At 43.1% G+C, this 21607-nt stretch overlaps 1 protein-coding gene across 1 annotated transcript; it reads right to left on the reverse strand.

Moving 5' to 3' along the window:
• Nucleotides 1-1713: 1713 nt before the first annotated feature.
• CCL28 (C-C motif chemokine ligand 28) lies at nt 1714-19244 on the reverse strand. Its single transcript, XM_085631215.1, has 3 exons — nt 19081-19244; nt 13417-13543; nt 1714-2285 (listed from the first exon to the last, which is right to left on the reverse strand). Exons 1-3 carry the CDS (start codon nt 19214-19216, stop codon nt 2096-2098), a joined length of 453 nt encoding a protein of 150 aa, XP_085487341.1. The 5' UTR covers nt 19217-19244; the 3' UTR covers nt 1714-2095.
• Nucleotides 19245-21607: the final 2363 nt, after the last annotated feature.

The following is a 21607-nucleotide window of genomic DNA, read 5'->3' on the forward strand; positions in this document are numbered from 1 at the left end:
AATGCGGAGTGTTAAAGCGCTTTACATAACATACACTTTATCCATTCCAAATAAATCATGTAACTGTGTAAATCAATGTGCAAGATGTGTTACATGAGACAATCAGGGTTACAAGGTGTAGAAGTCAAATACCCTTTATAGCTCACTGTGGTCTACTAGAAGGATTACAATTTATTAACTGCAAGTCACAAAAGGATCTCCGTGTTCAAAGCAGTAATCCACTCACCTATCTACATAAAATAAAAATCTGTGATCTGCAGGTTACATGATATGCTTTGCAGGAGACAACTTTTTTTTAGGCATATTTTGTTGAATATATGCTGTGATTCTTCGCGCACAGAATATCATCCAGACCTACACAGTGCGTTGTCACTGTTTCCAGAATTTACCAGGGATTTACCATACCGCTATGGCTATAGCGAGTTGATGTAAAGAGCCGGTCGGCCAAACCGTACCCCTGACTGCCAGCCTTTCCTCACACTGAGTACCCGGACGGGTCCTCTTGTGAGTAATACCCTTTCACTTCTCACTTGTGGCACATCACTAGTTCACAAGGCTGCGCATTAAGCAATCCAGATGTCCCTGCATCACTAGTCCTGAGGAGACCCCGTACTGATAGAGGGTCGAAACGCCGTCGACAAGCCGAAAGAGCGAACCATTGCCCAGCGCGTATTATTATATACAGTTGCTGTTTGCAAAGAAATTATACAAGAATGGTCGCCTTTTAAGATTTATGGAAATCTTGTATATAAATATACACCCTGTCACTTACGATTAGGTTCCATTTTTCACTTTGGGACACAGTGCACAAATATCTGTTCTATTGTAAATTTAAACAATGTATATAATAAGTCTGTTGTGTTTATAAAGCAAGTCATAATTGTACAAATGTGTTGGTGGTTCCTTGCCCTCTGACGTTATTCTACCCTCTTTTTATTGCGATTGTGCAAATTATATTGCTTGAATCATTTTTTATGAGTCCACAGGAACCGTTGTTTCCCTTTATATAACCATTACCCTGGTTCCGTTAGTGAGTAGGGTTCCCCTGTCCTTTCTCTTTTGTCATGTGCTTTGATGGCACGCGTCATGATGTCACTTGCATACTGCCTAACTTGGTCCGTCACTCCACTTCTTTTTTTCGGACTTGTGCCCTGCTTAAGCCTCTCCCATGCACCCTGCTTGTCGTATAATGTATTTAAACATTATTTACCAGCATGATTGCCGGGAAATCTGATGCCCCTCACTCCCAAAAAATGTTTTAATGACCAAGCTACACCCCTTGATTCGTAGCAACGTTATGTCCATTGTGATATATTTTTTAAAATAGGCTCGTCTGTAGCATCTTGGGAGCTTTTATGAAACACTTTGCATATATATATAGCTTTGCTACACCCCAGACTCTTATGATGCTTGAAGAGACACCCCACTTCCGCTATGTTGGCTTTGTTTCCCTCTTCCACACACATATACAGGGCTCTATTGCTTTGCAGCTAGGTTCACACTTCACACGTGTATTCATCCATAGAAGAGAAGTAGCTACTCAAACTGGCCAATGAGGTGGCATGATGGTGAAAGGGTGTCAAATGACAGCAAATAGAAGCAGCCAATCGGATACTCCATTGTGGATGGTGATCGAAGTGTCTGTGTTCCTCTACAACCAAGCACACATGAAAATATAGACGACACCTCAGCAGAATAGAGCAGACACCTGTGCTTTTTGTATGACAAAAATCTATATATTTGGAACAGTATACGAACATAATTCCACAGCTGGTTGTGCTGACCAATTTACGACACCTTAGCAGAATAGAGCAGACACCTGTGTTTTTTTTAAAAAAAAGTATGACAAAAATCTCTATATTTGGAACAGTATACGAACAGAATCCCACAGCTGGTTGTGCTGACCAATTTACGACACCTTAGCAGAATAGAGCAGACACCTGTGTTTTTAAAAAAAAAAAAGTATGACCAAAATCTCTATATTTGGAACAGTATACGAACAGAATCCCACAGCTGGTTGTCCTGACCAATTCGCAGACCTATTATTTGTGCGGCAAACACGTCTTGTCCCGGACAGTGTTCATGACCAGCAGTCCTACTGCCTACAGCAACGTCTTCTTTTCTTCCCAACACGTTTTACTTTCCTTCCATTCTTTCTTCTCTTTTTACCATTTTTCGAAGCGCTGTGGTTATTTATCTTGTCACCTTTGCATTTCTTTTTCATCCATCTCTTGACATTTTTGTTGTTTGGATTTGCGCACAGACTTTTGTACTTTGTGTGTAGCCTGTGAAATACAAAACACAGTGTTATCGACCATATATCATTCTGGAAACCTTCCATTGGATCAACTGTATTGCGTCATCTGAGGGAGTACCAGTAATAGGTGTCGCCATAAATCCTCTGTTCTAATAGTTTTTGGTCATTCGCCAACAAATTATAATTTGTAAAGGACTCATTCATGTGAGGAATCTGTCTCATCTACTCATTCAGGGGGAATCCGTCTTCCCAATCATCCAGGGCGCATAGTAGTAATTCAGGCATTCATAAGGCTGCCAGCACTTGATAGGACAGTGGGGAGAAAAGCAGCAATAGAATGGATGGGTAGATCCAGGTGATATGGGTGGCCTGCAATCATGTCCACAGGATATTTAGCCTGTAATAAACTGTATCTTCTTTTCTTTCAAACGCTAAAACAAAATATGTGTGTGTGCGTGTGTATTTGTGTTTCTTTACTCCTTTCATCCTAACATTCCATTATTCAATTAATTACTATTCCAGCACCTCTCCTGGAATATTTGGGGTAAGTGTTTGAATTGTGACCAGGCGCCGTGGTCAGTTGTGACTTATTTGGTTGTAATTGTTACCTAGGTATATTGCTAATGTTCACTGGCGTTATAGTTGCCTCTAGGACTGACGGACAGCAAAGTGATCAGTCCATAACTGATAGAGCAGTAATTGATCAAGAACAGGATCAATTACTGCTCTATAATAATTAAATGAACGTATTACTGTTTTTTTGTGGGTCTGATTAGTGTTGAAGAAGGTACAATTGAACTGGAATTCTGCCGCATGAATTCTGTTTGGGAGACAAAGAATGGATTTGGGCTAGGGTCCATGGAGTGTAATCAGAGGGAGGAAGCTGGACAGAGAGGGGGACAAGGGCAGACTGCTGAAAGATGGTGGCTTGTGAGCGCAGTTGGAGTTGAGCTAAAAAACATTTGGAATCGGAAAACAGGTGAAATTTGCCATTTTTTCCTTCCACCTGTGGAGTGCAATTGGGCTTTAGAAGACACCCTGGGGCATATTGTCTAGGGCTGGCAATAGATTTTAGCGCCCGTTTTCGGATGAAAAGCGGTGATAATTCTATCGCATTATAAACAAGGACACGCTAGCACGTGTATCCTTGATTTATCTCCCGTTTCTGTCACCACTCGCTACACATCGATAATGAGATGCAAAGTAGGCGTGGTTGACAGAAACAACATGGGAAAATATCGCGAAGGCAGCTTCATGATATTAGCAAGGAAAGGTAGCGATGATAATAATCACGCTACCTCTGGCCTAACGCAGGAATTTAACGTCTGCTAAATTCCTGTGTTAGGTATACCTCACATGGGAGGTGGATTATGGGGTTAAGGCCACAGGGCCTTATCACCAAGATCATCGCCGTTTTGTAGGTGATGTTTGGCCATTTGCCCCGCTATCGCTGGAATATTTATCGCCATAGTGCTGAGCATTGGTAATGCAGCGCTAGCTTGGCGAGATATTCCAGCGATAGCCTGCGATAAAGAAAAGCGCGCTAAGCGCGCTCGGCGATAATTATCGCCTGCCCTAGATAATATGCCCCCCTAACTCGCTCTGCCAGTGAACCAGAAAAATATGTGGATTGTGGGTGTTTCGTGTGGTTCTCCCAGGCAAGCTAAATATGGTCCAGGGACAGCCATACAAACCAAGCAGATCACATTTCATGTGCAGTTCATTGGCTGTCTTCCCCCCTTTTTGGATCTTTAGAACTTTGTAAATGTGCCCTTTAATTTGCTTCCATTTATCGTTGAATAAAAAAAAAAATGTCCAGTCAAAAACCAGCAACAGTGGACACCTGAATGTGCGCTTACTATTGAGCCATTCACTGCTAGGAGACCCTTAACTGCACCAATGTGGGGGCATATTATCAAGGGCAATATTGCAGCTTTAGCGGCACTTTTTGCCGCTAAAGCAGCAATATTTTTATCGCCCTATTAGCAAGCTGTCGCTAACAGTTGTTAGCGACAGTTCACTGGCAATAGCGCCCGTTTTCATGGCGCTTTGCATGTCAGTGATATTTATCGCTAATGACATGCAAAGTAGGCGTTCCTCACTAACAGTAAAGGGAAAGAGTTGCAAAGACAAGTTCTCCCTATTACCAATGCCCGCGTTGCGTCCAGGCAACCACGATTACTGCCGTGAGCTAACGTCTGCAAAAAAACTGACTTAGCTATGCATATCATGGGAGGTGGATTCTATGGCTGAATCCACATCTCCCTATCATCAAGCTTTCCCCTATCGCTGCGGGAATATAGCTGGATTTCCAGCGATATTCCCGCATATTGCCGCTTTTGCAGGATTTTTGATCGCCTCAGTGATACGCGTTGATGATAGCGCGCTAACCGGGCGATAAATTCCAGAGAACGACAACGATAAATATTAAAGCACTAAGCGCGCTTTGCGATATTTATCGCCGTCTGTTGCTGATATGCCCCCACGACTCTTAATGGTCAGTCTGCTCTGTTGTGAAAAGTAGTAGAGCTCTATGTATGCGTGGCTTTGCTACATCATTTAACCTGCAATCTGAATATGTGAGCATGTAAACACTTGAACTGTTGTACGCCCCCTCTATACCTGCCCCCTTTCTAACACAACCTCGGTACACAAGCCCTCTCATCTTTAATATTACTCACACACAAACAAAATGGGTTGTTCCATGCCCCCTATGACTGAAGAATCTCTAGTACAGTGACTGCCTGGTCTGATACGAATATTGACTGTCTTGAGTGAGTGACACAGCACTGTTCCATGAATTCATATGTAGCAGTCAAAAAAGGGCTGCCACTTTAAAGAGTTATGTGTTTACTGATGACAGTGTCTGCTCTACACAGAAATAAAATCAGCAAGAACTTCCCTGTCCAGGAGGAGGGAGTGGAAAGTTTTGTTGAGAACACGGAGATCAGGTGTGTTCTTTGGCAGGAAAGGCGGTATTACTGGCAGCTGCAAAAGCGAGCGAGCTACAACGACAACCAGGAAACTGCTGATACGTATGTGAAGGCACAGAGTACAGCCGCACACGTGGGAGGAGGTGGGTACAGCTTCCTGCATTAAAAGGATTATTGATGGTTGCTATATTAACATGATTTCGAATGTACGCATAACACTAAATCACTATCAAAATGTATATGTGGAATTGTGGTTTACTAGGTGTGTTTTTAGTACCATGGGGTCTTGCATTTGTGGTGTAGAGAAATGTGCAAAGGAGCTTGAGGTACATGTCAGATAGTATCAGTGAAGTGTGGTGGGGAAGTGTCATGTAATAGAATTGAGGTGTTTGCCTTGGGCCACAGTGCAAAAACATGAGTCCAGTTGTGATAAGTGGCGGTCAGACGGCACAACTGAAGACAGGTGAGATGGAAGCGTGGCGCTACTGTCGCTCCTCAGGTCTGTGAAACAGTAAAGATATTAGGGGCATATTTTGTCAAGACAGGAGATAAAATTATGGCCGCTAAAACGGCGATAATGGGCTTGACAATATGCTCTATGGAATTCCAATTGAAGCCCATGTTAGATGTGAAGGACATCTAACCTGAGCTTCAATTGGAATTCCATAGAGCATATTATCAAGCCCATTATCGCCGTTTTAGCGGCAGTTTTCTGCCGCTAAAGCAGCGATAATTTTATCGCCTGTCTTGATAATATGCCCCTTAGTCTATAAGACAGGTGATGAGCATAGCTCAAAAAACAGGATAAATGTGTGTCAGAACCGCCTGAGTCCAGACCTCAGGCAGGAGGTACACCCTACAGGCCAGGATTCCTGCATCACGCATGGCATGGAGGTCAGAAAACAAGATGAACTGCAACACCCACTACGTGACAAAAACTCTGGGACAGATTTACAAGCCCCTTGCGTCATTTTAGGGTCGCCGTTGCGTCACTTTTTTTGACACAGCGGCGGCGTAAAAATGCGGCCCCTTTACAACGTGACACATCTAGGGAGTTGCGTCACGTTGTAAAGCCCTGCGTCACATTATACCTACGTCAGGTATAATGTATGCAGTGTGGGCATTCTCACATAAAGAGCCTCGTAAAAGTGACAAAGTGAAATCTACATGATTTCACTGGGCCACTTCTAGGATGCCACTGCGTCAAAACCTTACGCCTGCTTGCAGCAGGCGCAAGGAGTGACGCAGCACAATGAGAATAGGCCTCCCCATGCATTGCTGGAGTTCCGTTGTGCTTGCGACACAACTCCAGCAATGAGTGGCTTTTGCGCCAGCAGATGCGTCAGATTTTCTGATGCATCTGTTAATTCTTGCGCCATGGTGCCCCCTATTGTAAATACGGTGCATCCACTGTGGCGCAAGGGTTTCTCAGGGTGGTGCAGGGAAAGTGACGCATCTCTACCGATGCTTCACTTTCTTGTAAATCTGCCCCACATATGGTATGAAAAGTTCAATTGTTAAGGGTCAATGATATTGTATATAGAAGAATGTGTTGCAAGACTGTATTAATACAGTAACACTGAGATTGTGTACTAGCTTATAGAAGACATGGTATGGGAGCCAAACGGTAAAATCGGTCACAATAGCTAAACACAAAATGTTATAAAGGCAAGTGTGATTACCTTTAAAACATTGGTCAACCTTGCATTTCTGAACAAAAAATAACAATCAAGATAAATGATAATATTAAACAGCTGATAAATACTAATTGGAGATTAAGTAAAAAGCTGGACCTTGAAAGACGAAATGAACAACTAGAAATGTAGTAAATAGTGGTATTCAGTCATCAATCGTTTCGGCTATGACTTCGTCAGGAATGGCTGAGTCTTAATATCCACTAAGAAACCTCCTTGATGGAATGCTTACGTTTATGAGAAACATAAGACAAATTCCTCTACTGGACTGTGAAGAAAGAATGGCGTCACTACTACCCCCATCGTCAGAGATCCTCTCAACAACTGAACTCACCACCCCCTCAAACTCATCCTCCATCCTGGACTAAATAGCCCCTCTGAAACTGAAAAAGGTGAGAAACAATCCCTCGAGATCATGGTTCAATATAGACCTCAATACTGAAAGAAGACAGATAAGAGCAGCGGAAAGACTCTGGTGAAGAAATCCATCACCAGCCCACCTAGAACAACTCAGGAGGGAACGCAGAAAATATAAAAAACACTTCATCGATGAAAACGCCTCCTTATTCCGCAATGCTCTAAATATGGCCAAAAACCACCCAAAAGAACTCTTCAGTATCATCAAACATCAAACCTCCAAGCCAGCCTTACAAAATTCTCAGATATCCAAAGAATGGTTTGACAAATTTGCCAACAACTTTGATGATAACGTCACGAAAATCAAGCTCTCCCTTGGTGATCACAACCAGATATCCAGTGGGAACCCCCCTCCCGGAAGCGAAGATAACAACCCCCCACTCACAGACACCCTAGCAACGATCATGCCACAGGGCAATGAGTGCACTTGAATCCAAGGACCCCACCCTAACCCTAATAGTTGGAAGGCTTTCAATCAACTCTTGGAGGCACACATGTCTGCTTACTGGCTACATCCAAACGTTCCTCTCTCCTTGCAGATCCCTCCTTGGCAAAAGAAACTCAACCATGCCCTAACACTCCACTGGACTAAGATCATAAACAGCTCCTGTTGACTGGGGTGATGCCATACTGTTTCAAACTCGGTCAAGTCATGCTTGTTTATGCAGTAGCTTAAACAAGCATTTGCAATGCAATTGGTCTCAGCTTTAGGACCTGATATATGTATTTAGCTATGTAGAACATTAGCCTGGGTGCTAAAACATCCACTGTTCTTTAACATGGAGGGAAAGTAAGCATCAAACTGCCTGACACGCCAGGTATGGGAACACATGGAGAGAAATATTGCCTTTCAGCGGGAAATGGTATAGTCCAAAGCTCTGTTTTTAATAGAAAATCAGGGCCTTTGGTGGTCAGATCACTGAAAATACAAGATTTGAAAAATATATTATTGTCTACGGTTGCTCATGGAAGACAATTTCTATGGACTAGAATCTAGAGAATGCTAAAGTGATTCTTGTATTTTACTGACCGCTGCTGGTCGTTTTCTATCAAGAAAGTTAAATAGAGGCAGTTGCCATAAAATATTTAAAAAATAAAGTCCCTGAGCAGAAAGCAATTCTGGTATTTTACTGACCTCTACCGGTCGTTTTCTATCAAGACAGTTAAATAGAGGCAGTTGAACAGGAAAAAAAAGTCCCTAAGCGGAAGCAAACAAGTCCTAGGGATGATCTCCTGACCCCACAAAGTACATACACATATAAGTATATATTAAAGTATATACAAGAGGTCTTGAATGCTTGACCTAAAAACCAGGAACTGACCCAAATGACCTCAATAACTTTAGAACAGTTTCCAATCTCCCAGTCCTAGCCAAAAATCTAGAGAGATGCGTTCTCTCTCAACTCAACCAACACATCAAAAATAACAATCTCTTGGACCCTCACCAATCAGGTTTCAGAAAAGGATGCAGCACGGAAACAGCCATTTTGAACATAGTAGATGACCTACATAAATCCCCGGATACAGACCGATGCTGCCTACTCATACTCCTAGATCTATCTGCGGCCTTCAACACGGTTAATTTTAATGTTAATGTGATAGATTTATAAAGCGCACTGTTACCGTTAGGTGTCCTGGCGCTAGCTTAGTCTGATCGGTGGAGAAGGCAAATATCTTGGCAAAGATCTGAGTTGATGTATTCCCTCCAAAAAGGGTTCTGTGCGAATGGGATGGACCGTCGTATCTTTTCTACTAGGGTTTTGTCCTCTCGACCACACTGTTCAATATTCACATGGAACCCCTCACCGCCATCCTTAAACAAGCAACAATCCCCTTCCATCTTTACACATATGACACTCAGCTCTACATAGAGATCTCCCTACTAGAAAGCATATACCGGTTAAATGCCACCGTCAAAGACATCCAACACTGGCTATCTTGCAACCACCTTAAACTCAACCAAGATAAGACAGAAATTCTGCTCATTTCAAAGACAGAGCAGCCCCCCAATGCAAGAATGGATATACTCAATAGACGCTCTTAACTACATTCTAACGCTAGTTGATTCCGTCAAATCTGTAGGAATCCCCCTTGACCACAAACTGATCATGAAAGATCATATAAAGAACTGTGCGAAGACTGTCTTCTGCAACCTGAAACTTCTGTTCCAAATCAAACCCTACCCCCGCCGACTGAACTTATATCTGCTATGAAAGCGCTGGTGCTGTCTAGATTGGACTACGGGAATGCAACCCTCACTGGCACTGCCAAATCCCACCTGGCACCCCTTAGAGACATTTTCAATGCAGCAGCCAGGATGGTCACAGGAATAAAAAAATACGACCACATCCCCCCAACCTTGAAAAAAGTGAAATGGTTCCCGATTGAAGCTCGTTGCAGCTTCAGTACTGTGTGTCTTACCCACAAAGCACTTCACACTGGAAAACCAACTTATCATGCCTCTAAACTCAAAAAGACAGGTCAGACGAGAAACTGCAGAAGCTCAAACACCCTATTCCTCATCTGGCCTAAAGTTCACAAACAAAAAACACTGCAACGCCCCTAAAATCTGGAACTCCATACCAATACATATCAGGACGAACCCCGCTTTCTTGAGCTTCAGGAGACAGCTAAAGGATCGCCTCCTGAACTGGCACTTCAACTAGCGGGTCATCAATCGCCCAATGAGTCATTATCTCTACCCCTTGCTCCCCCTCGTAACTTTTCCTCCCTCATGCCCAACCATTAGTTTGTTATGTTTCTACTTTTTTTGATGATTATACTCATTACTTTGATGTTAACACGTTCTGATATAAAGCGCTCTGATATCCTCGGGTCTTGCCAGCACTATATAAAACTACTAAAGAATAAATAAATAACATGTGTTCTCTGTTATTAATATGTGTTTAAGGTCAAATGCTATGGCACTGAAGTCTGGTTTAGCCATGCAGTGTAAGGCACCAGTTCCGTGGATCACTTCATGGTACAAGAAGAGCGCTTGTAGGATCAATGGAATGCATGATATTTGCCTACACTTAAAGATGGCTGACACTGTGGTTGCCCCGGACATGATAACACTGATGTCTACCATAATCGCCTGAGTTAATTAAAATAATTATTGATGTGGTTGCAGTTTCGTCTGATGCAAAGGCCTTTGGAGTCAAACACAAAAACTATTCTTATTCCAAGTCAAATAGATTTGGAATCTCAAGATGTTTGATAGTGGTATTTTATGCAGCGAGGCACCTCATTTCTGTAAGTATCACTTCATAGATACATGACAATTGAAGGCAATGTTATTTGATAATCATAGATGCATGACAATTGAAGATATCATTATCTTTAACAAATACTAAAACTAGACAAAAATACAATTTTTTCACATCCCTCTCTGAACAAGGCACAGGCTGAGAACTGCACCTATCAGGCGCCCTGACGTCCACCAGCACCAATTTTGCAGATGGGCAGAGATGTGAGTGTCGAACATTATGCATATATGGAGTGCATTTGGCATATGCACACATTTATGGTGTGAATTTCAGCATATACAAAATGCACTTTTATTTATCATAGAATTTTTAAAGCAACTCAGAACTAGAATTGCTTACATTTTAAAACATCTCAGAAGAATGGAAAGATAATAGTTTTAAATTGTATTTCCTTCTTATATACTGATCTCGGCTGCAAAACCATCAATTCATTGTGCTATTACACTACCTCCTTGTCTTTTCTCAACCCAACAGCAATCCGTCATCAGCCTTTGACTTCACTGCTTTTGTCATGATGTGTTGTAGCATAGGTAGGCTGGTTACGCCCTCAGATGTTGCTGTATTTATGTGGTGAAGGACTGATACCATTAAATGTTATGGGGCATTTGTACATGTAACTATTCTATACATGTATGGCCTATCAGAGGCGCAACTAGAGCCAAATTTCGGGGGGGGGGGGCTGAGCAAAACTTTCGGGGGGGGCTGAAGCCCTGCGAGTCCAATGGGTGTTGCGCGCCTGTGGCCTATTCACAGTGCATCTAAGATCTAACATAAGATTAATATCTGTAACTATTCTATGCACGCATGGCCTATTAACGGTGCACCTAATCTATAACATAAGATTAATATCTGTAACTATTCTATGCGTGTATGGCCTTTTAACAGTGTACCTAATCTATGACATAAGATTAATATCTGTAACTATTCTATGCACGCATGGCCTATTAACAGTGCACCTAATCTATAACATAAGATTAATATCTGCAACTATACTATGCATGTATGGCCTTTTAACAGTGTACCTAATCTATAACATAAGAATAATATCTATAACTATTCTATGCACGTATGACCTATTCACAGTGTACCTAATCTATGACATAAGATTAATATCTGTAACTATTCTATGCGTGTATGGCCTTTTAACAGTGTACCTAATCTATAACATAAGATTAATATCTGTAACTATTCTATGCGTGTATGGCCTTTTAACAGTGTACCTAATCTATGACATAAGATTAATATCTGTAACTATTCTATGCACGCATGGCCTATTAACAGTGCACCTAATCTATAACATAAGATTAATATCTGTAACAATTCTATGCGTGTATGGCCTTTTAACAGTGTACCTAATCTATGACATAAGATTAATATCTGTAACTATTCTATGCACGCATGGCCTATTAAGGGTGCACCGAATCTATAACATAAGATTAATATCTGTAACTAGTCTATGCGTGTATGGCCTTTTAACAGTGTACCTAATCTATGACATAAGAATAATATCTGTAACTATTCTATGCACGCATGGCCTATTAAGGGGGCACCGAATCTATAACATAAGATTAATATCTGTAACTATTCTATGCGTGTATGGCCTATTAACAGTGCAGCTAATCTATAACATAAGATTAATATCTGTAACTATTCTATGCACGTATGTCCTATTAACAGCACACCTAATCTATAACATACGATTAATATCTGTAACTATTCTATGCATGCATGGCCTATTAACAGTGCACTTAATCTATAACATAGACTAATATCCGTAACTATTCTATGGATGCATGGCCTATTCACAGTGCATCCGAACTATAACATAAGATTAATATCTGTAACTATTCTATGCACGTATGGCCTATTAATAGTGCACCTAATCTATAACATGAGAATAATATATCTGGAACTATTCTATGCATGTAAGGCCTTTTAACAGTGCACCTAATCTATAACATAAGAGTAATATATCTGCAAATATACTATGCATGTATGGCCTTTTAACAGTATACCTAATCTATAACATAAGACTAATATCTGTAACTAGTCTATGCATGCATGGCCTATTCACAGTGCATCTGAACTATAACATAATATTAATATCTGTAACTATTTTATGCACGTATGGCCTATTAACAATGCACCTAATCTATAACATAAGATTAATATCTGCAACTATACTATGCATGTATGGCCTTTTAACAGTGTACCTAATCTATAACATAAGAATAATATCTATAACTATTCTATGCACGTATGACCTATTCACAGTGCATCTAAGCTATGACATAAGATTAAAATCTGTAACTATTCTATGCGCGTATGGCCTATTAACAGTGCACCTAATCTATGACATAAGATTAATATCTGTAACTATTCTATGCGTGTATGGCCTTTTAACAGTGTACCTAATCTATGACATAAGATTAATATCTGTAACTATTCTATGCACGCATGGCCTATTAAGGGTGCACCGAATCTATAACATAAGATTAATATCTGTAACTAGTCTATGCGTGTATGGCCTTTTAACAGTGTACCTAATCTATGACATAAGATTAATATCTGTAACTATTCTATGCACGCATGGCCTATTAACAGTGCACCTAATCTATAACATAAGATTAATATCTGTAACTATTCTATGCGTGTATGGCCTTTTAACAGTGTACCTAATCTAAAACATAAGATTAATATCTGTAACTACTCTATGCACGTATGGCCTATTAACAGTGCACCTAATCTATGACATAAGATTAATATCTGTAACTATTCTATGCACATATGTTTTATTAACTGTGCACCTACGCCATACCAGATACAATTAATTTAAAGTCACTTACACTACAGCTGCGATGTCACATACACCATCGGCTCTCTGAACCTCACAGCTGAGTACCCTTCTTAAAGCCTTCGTTGAAACGTGATCGCCCACTTCGGTGCAGCAGCTGATGCCATTAAGGGTTAATGCTGCAATGAAAAGGTAAGTATGGGTCTAGATGCCCGCCATGTTGTATTGCTAAACTGAGAATAGAATACAGCTCAATACAGAAAAAAGTGTATCAATAACACAATATCACACTCTGAGCTGTGAACCTTGTTACATACTTGAACACAGTCGCGGCCGGTGCAAGTAAGAGTGGTGGGGCGGGGCGAGGGCAGGGGATAGGGTGGTGAAGTCAACAGAAAACGAGGGGAAATAAAATATTTAAAAAACACTTACCTTGCGATCACCGCATCACCAACTCGGCGATGCGGCAAACGCAAGGTAAGTGGTTTTCTTGTTTTTTTATTTCATTTTCCCTTGTCGTCATCTGTCGACTCCAACCCACCGCCATCACCTCGTCCCACCGGTCTTTTCCCTTGGGCGATCACAATCTTGCGGGAGTCAGACTCCTGCAAGAGCAAGCGCTCTGATTGGCTGCAAGCAACTTAGTCCCCTCGCCTGAAGTTGTAGGAAAAAAAAGATATATGGTGGCAGGGTAGGGATACCCTGACACCCTAGGTCCCATGTTGGGGACCCAGAGAGACAAAGAAACAACATGGCAAAAAATGCCACTATCTTGCGAGGCTATCGTGGGATAAAGAAAATGGTGGCCGGGCCGCATTTAAAGAGATAATGCCATGGGGAGCCTACCCCCAGGGCTGATTTCATATGAGGGAGGGCCTGCGTGGCCTCTCTCTCCAAGCCTCCAAAGGCCCCAGAGAGTCCAACCATGGGGCTGAAAACTGTTGATATGGGAAAGGTGGACACACAGCACCCCACCCTGGCCGCCAGAGGCCCCAGGGAGCCCAACTACAGGGCCAACATTACCTTTTATGGGGAGGGGTTCACGCAGCCCCTTCTCCCCAAGCCTTGGGAGGCCCCCGGAAGCCCACCCAGGGGGCAGAAATGAACAAAATGGGAAGAGGGACCACATGGCCTCCTCTCCGAGGCTGAGGAGCACACCCTGGGTCCAAAATTTTGTAAAATGGAGAGGGGGCGAACAGCCGCCCTTGCCACGCCTCAAAAGGCCCCAGGGAGCCCACCCCAATGCCAGCTCCTGCTGGATGCAGGGACCCGGTTGAGGCCACAGAGGCCTTTGGGATACCCTGTGACCTCCAACTACAGTGTGGTGGATGCCCTGCGTGGACAACAGGGAATGCACCCTTTGTTGAGCTGGTGGAGGGGTCCCTGGGGCTGAAATCAGCCTGGGTAGGGAGGCTGTGTCCCCAAACCCCCTTTAAATTTCTGCCTGGCCCCAGGGGATGGGGTCTCTGGGGCCAAATTTGGCCCTGGCAAGGAAGTTGTCTGCCCCCCACACCCTCCACAGATAATGCAGGGCCATGGGGGACAGGGTCCTTAGTGCCGAAATCGGCCCAAGGAGGAAGGCCACGTGCCCCCTTCCCCTTTAAAATTGTTCAGGGACATGGGGGATAGGGTCCCTTGGGCCATAATCTGCCCGTGGAATGGGGTCTTGTGGCCCTTCTACCCTCCAGTACCGGGCCGCAAGGGATGGGGTTCCTGGGGCCAAAATCAGCCTGGGGAGGCGGCCACGTGCACCACCTCCCCCTAAAAATGCTGCTGGGCCCCGGGATGGGGTCCTTTGGGCTGAATTCAGCCCTGGAGGGGAGGATGGGTGCTCGACCCAATAAAATGATGCTGGGCCCTGAAGAATGTGGTCCTCAGAGCCAAAATCAGCCATGGGAGGGGGCATTGCGCACCCCCTCCCCTTTATTTAAAAGAGTAGCGCGGGGGATGGGGTTCCCGGGGCAATAACAGCTCAGCGAAGGGGGCCCTCCACTCCTTTAATCTAATAAAAAATTCCCTGGGGGATGGGGTCACCAGGCCCTATGTCCAACCCCCACTGCGCATGGCCAAAGGCTATGCCCAGCATGGTGTTGGCTTTATAGGGTAGTATATGGGTGGGTGTTCGCTGCAAGGTATGGTAATTATGTATTACTTAACTTCTTTTTTAAACTAGAAATTCACTAAAAAAACAGTCGCAGCTCCTCTGCTAAGGCGGAGGAGCGTTGCCCCACTGCGCACGTAGCAGAGTAAATGAAAAAATAAAATGATAATAACTGAATTCATTATCATTTTATTTATCGTATGGTCAGGCTAGGGCGGGGCTTGGCTCCCCTGACGTCAGGGAGATGAAGTGATTGTGCACTCTGTAAAGTGTGCATGAAGCTTTGACCGACCCTCTCGGGCCGGCCAAACATTCATGCGCACTTCACATGTTCTCCATGCAGGCTGCATTACAGCCTGCATGGAGAACATGCCCAGGTCCCCATTCCCTGGCTGAGCGCCGCAATCACAACGCTGCATTGCAGCGTTGTTATGGCTCCGGAGAGTCTTGGTGCTTACCAATCACATCGCTGCAATGCAGCGTTGTGATTGGCGGTGGGGAGCCTGGGTGCTTCCCGGTCCCCGGAAGAGACTCACTCGGCATTGGAGGGACGCGACGAAATCAGGTAAATTATTTTTTTATTTTTTTATTCAGACAGTCCTTTCCTCCCCACCAACCCCGTACCTTACCTGTTGCCACTGCCAAAGGTTAAAGTAACTTTATAGTTAGGCGTGATAAAAGGATCAGCTTTTTTTTTTTTATTCCTTAGAAATTCACTGAAGTAAGCCAAAGGTTAAAGTAACATTATAGTTCGGTAAATATGTCAGTCATAACATTAACTTTTTTAACTAAACAAAACACAAAAATTCACCAGTTATAGTTAGCATGACTTTTGTACCCCCACCATGCACTGCTTATGACTCCAAATATGACATCACTTATGGTGTCATTTATGACATCACTGATGACATCTCAAATGACATCATTGATGACATCAATGATAACGTCATCCAAGCTGCACTTTCCCGCATATTGATCTATACATTACTATGGCATTAGAGGACTGACAGTAAGTACAAAATAGCTCAGGAGAATATCAGCCATCATTACTGCCATCACAAATACAACTAACTCCCTTAGGTGTAGAAAGCATGCATTATGTGCAACATTTACACTATACCATACACTTTACAGCTAGCATAGTTCACATTAACAATAAACCACAGATATATAGAAAACCCTCATTGAGCTCAGTGTTCAGTCGGTATAAAACTGTTCATAGAAAGCCAAGTTCCTAAAAAATAGTGAATGTCAGTTCCAAAACAAAGCACCTACTACGGACAGCTTTTATCTGTATCAAACACCTGATACTCACTGAATCGAAATTGAAAAATGAGGTTGATATCAGTAGGAAACTGAGTATTGTAAATAGTGGTAACTCTATGGAGAGTTTACTTTATACCAAATTGTTTACTAACAGTGAAACTTTCATAAGAAACACATGTCAGAGTATTAACCCCTTCAGCGCTGCGCGGATTCCCCTGCGGTGCTGAAGGGTTCGAGCGCGGGCGGGGCCATGACGGAACGGTTCCGTCATGAGCACAGCTCAACCGATGCTCATGACGGAATCGTTCCGTCATGAGCATGGAAGGGGTTAAAAAGTATCTACCAAGTACACTTTATACAACAGTTGTCAAAAAAGACACTATTTGCTAAAAAATAACCAAGATCTCAAGATGTTCAACATCCAACTACCTGTACTCTTTATACTGTGGTGAAAAGGTTACAGGTAGCCCATATTCTGAAACAACACAAGCAAATGTACACAGGTTAGTATCTGGTGCACACAGTCTTCTATGTTAAGTAGAAATGATCATGCTGAGATGATTCTATCCAATAATTTGAGGCTGCTTACAATACTTGGTATGTAGTACATATAATCCTTTCCCTTCTGGAAACTTTTTCTGCAGAACCAAACGTGTGTAGAACATAGTGAACACAAGTCAGCTGTCACATGCAAACAGAGTTACTCTTAAATACAAAGATTTATAACATGTTCAATACCTCTAAACACCTATGGTGCATTAGAAACAGATGTGTTTTGCAAAAACTCACGCCCATTAGCTGGACCCGGGCTGTACAAAATTAGGTTGACAAGTAATATGGTACTTACCCGCCACTATGTAAACTATAAAACAAATTATCACACTCATTTGATGATGTCATCAGTGATGTCCTAAATGGTGTCATGGAACATGTCAGGAGTGATGTCATGTGTGAGGTCATAAGCAGGGCATGGCGGGGGCACAAGTTGTAGTTAGTGCTGCTAACTATAACAAGTGAATTTCTGTGTTTTTCAAAATGTTTGTTATCACAGACATATTCACCTAACAATAAACCTTTTTTTCCAGTGAATTTATAACTCTTGAAACCTGCTTACCTATGTATTTTTCCCTATCCTGTATTCGGTTATCCTACATTCGTTCCTCTCACAGTCTACGTCTCAGTGGACACAGACTAGAGCCGCTGTTACTTTTTGCTGTTGAACACTCTTCCCATTCTTTATCGTAAATATTTTTCTTACAGTATCTTGTTTTCAAGTTTAGGAATGATGTTTTCCAACTACAGACCAAGGGTATGAGCTTGGGTACAGAAAACCTATTGATGAAAATTGTCCAATTTGTAGCAAAATTGCTGTTTTCCTTTTTCATAATACACCAAATTGGAATTTCACGAGACTGTTGTCAAGATGTTCTTCATTTTGTTTTTTCACTAAAATATCTCATATCCACTAAAACCAATGGGATGAGAGATGGAGTAACCCTGTGGTAAACTAGGGGCTCTTAGAGAAGGTGATTTCTGTCACATCATACTCCACATCTGTTAGAAATTGGGTTGTAGATTGACTGTGGTATGAGCCCTAGTCAAGCAGCAACCACAATCCCAGCCAGGGTAAGAAGCAGGCAAACCCTAAATTAACCTGTTCTCTCACTCTGGTAACTTGGCACAGAGCAGCCGGGCTTAACTTAGAGGCAAAAGGGGGAAAGGCAAATGGAAGGATGGCTGGCTCTCCCTTTAGTCTTCTCCCCCTGCGTAGCAAAGCACAAGTGATTTTGGAGGCCATATTTAACATAAAAGGAAGTATTCTGCTATGAGTGACATCCTAGGCAATTCGAGCGTTGCTCTTTTTCTGTCCGATGTTCCTCAGAACCCACTGACAAAAAACATCCCCGTCATTTACTGAACCAAGAGATGGTAAAAAACCAGGAATACATGATTATGCGGTGTATGGGCGTAGGCCGCAGGGGCTTCCCAAGTCGCTGAGAGAGGTGACGCCCTTCGCGCTGACAGAGATGCCCCTGCTCGCACGCGGCTGCCCCAAGCCTGGCATCGCCGTAGACACGCGAGGTGTTTCCCCTGCGGCAGCCGCGCCGACTGGCGCGTTTACTCGTGTGCTAGCATGCGCAATCAAAACTGCAACTGGCACGCTTAACTTTGTTTCTGCACACTGGCTGTGATGTCGTTTTAGAACCTCTTTCTAACAACAAGTTAGACGAGGAGCCTGGCATCAGAAAACGGCAGTAGCAAGGGAACCCACGGACTGCCATATACTTTCCGTGCTGTGCCGAATGTTGTGGTATTAAAGAATACACCAAGAGTTGACGCGCAACTCACCCTCGCAGGACTGGAACCAGCAGCACGCGAGCACGAGTCCGGCGAGGGCTGTCAGAGCTTTCGGATCCATCTCGAGGGCTCTCGCCTGTCGGTGTCGCGATACAACGATTGTGGCGTTAGCTCCGAGCCTGTGCATCGTGCACGAAGAGGCGCCGAGGATTAAATACTCTTCCTACCTCTCCCCACCCCCGCAGGAGCTGAAATCTGAGCACCGTGTCCTGTCTGTCTTACCTGAGACAGAAAGCGAAACACTACGCGCTAAAAACACAAGTGCTTACACACACGTTTTAAAATGTTTTCATATATGTTCAGTATTTTCTGGTGTTAAAGAATAATTCTAGATCAACAGATGGGCAAAATCCGCCGGATTTCTCACATTCAACCAGTGTTTTAGACTGTACACCAACCTCATTAGACAAGTCTTTAGATAAACAAAAGTAGAGATGGCAAAAATGTTTATTTTTAGCAGAAAGTACATCATTCCTTTGTTCCTGTTTAACTGCTTTTGTCGTTGTTGTCAATGGATGTTTCTCCTTATAAGAATGCCGTAACGTAAACTTATTGGCACGGCTGCTGGACCGGAACCTTCATCGCTACAGTTCACTCACTTTTTTGTCCCTTTTTGCTCTAGAAAGAAGCTTATAATTCATTCAATGGTGCATTTGCAAACAGGGACTTTTCCGTCTTTGTTAAATGCCCACTATGGCATCTGATTGTTATACGCCACAATATCGTTGTCGAAATATCCATATAGCAAAACCATTCATCTACAACATAGACCACCACTGCATCATCAAGGTAGGAGAGTGCTACATTTACAATTCTTAACTCTGTATCACTTAGCTTGACAGTCGATACTGTGGATGTTGGGGGAAACAACCATTACAACGCAGTCATCACAACGCACTACCTTTACAACGCAGTTATTTAAACACAACATCCTTTACATCGCCTGCCATTACAACGCAGCCATTACAAAGCATGCCACTACAACGCATTATAAGGTAAGTAATGGGAAATAGTAATTTTTACCCCTACACTGTCCAACACTTTCCCTACTGTTGCACTCACTGGAGTTGGAATAGTAATTTTTACCCCTACACTATCCAACACTTACGCTACTGTTGCCCTAAAAGTATTATGCGTTGTAATGGTATGCGTTGCAATGGAATGGGTTGTAAGTGTAGTTTCTAAAAATGTGTTGTGATGGCATTCGTTGTAAAATCATGCATTGTAATGAATGTTGCGACATAAAGACCGGGTTGTAAAGGCATGCGATGTAAAAGTTTGCGTTGTAAAGTGTCCTATTCGGATGTTGGAGGTTGTTATTTTGACTGGGATATTCTGCACCCCCACGTGCCTGATGATGACTGTCAGACCCTATTCTTGGGGCCACAGGCAGACGGGCTAGTCTGGAACCCAACCCTGCTGGATGGGGTCATTGGCCACCAGGGTCCTGGGACCCATTTTACTATGTTTCTGCAAACGGGGCCAAGTTAAACCCTTTCCACACCTCATTAAGAGTGTACCGAGGGTGAGCAGTCTTCTCAGAGAGATAGAGTAGGGATCAGACTCAACAATCAATCAACAGACACAACAGTATAACATCCCACCAGTGCTTATCTTTTACAGAAAAAGACAGTACCTTAATCCCACAGCAGAACTAAATACTACCCAATTCCATAGGCTTGTACAGAGTTGAAAAATTGTGCCCTTAGAGTGAGGCACTACAGCCCCCTCATTCCTGGTAATTGTTCCCCTCCCACTAGGGTCAGATTTCATACTATTACTGTCCTTACCTCTCTGTGGAATTAGGAAAGGATAGCGCCGGATGTAGATAGCTCAGAAAGCTTTCAATGTTTCATGGAGCAACTTAATTCAATGCGTTCTATCATTTCTTTATACAATACCTTTAGGCAGGCGCCTCACTCTAATGTCCCTCAGAGCCGGCTAACTTGTGCATTTTGCCTGCGTTCATTGACAGGGCAGCAAATGCGGTTACACTCCAGGTCTAACAACTTGGCGCTTCTACCTCAGGAGAAGCCTTTCTTCAGGACAAGGTTCAAAGGTCAATCTTAGATTGGTTGAGGGTGGCGTGCATGGCAACACCTGACTTTGGGACCTGTGGGCCAATCATGATTCTCCACTGTGGTGGTTACTCTGTAAACCTCTACCTGCCAGCAATATCAGTCTCTCTAGCTTGAAACAGGCTGCTATGGTATATGCTCTGGTATAGGCTTGGCACAGTTCACTCCTGAACTGTTCAGAGAAACTGGGTGACCCCCTTTTTCAGCATTGGTCGCTCCTGGATCGCTCTCTTGGGTCATTAGCTTTGTATGGGGCTCCCCACATAGGGACAACGCTAGGCTTCTCTTCCTGGAAACTCTGTCCTCCTGCAACCTCCTGCCACAAGAATGCACGCCAACCAGTTGTACTGGCTGGGTAAGCTATACCCACCCTCCATCCTGTGTCTCGTTGAGACTTGGGTAACTCAAAATGGATCCCACTGGCTTCAATACTCACCCAA

Source organism: Triturus cristatus, chromosome 2_1 (assembly GCF_964204655.1).
Source record: "Triturus cristatus chromosome 2_1, aTriCri1.1, whole genome shotgun sequence".
In the NCBI taxonomy this organism is placed as follows: domain Eukaryota; kingdom Metazoa; phylum Chordata; class Amphibia; order Caudata; family Salamandridae; genus Triturus; species Triturus cristatus.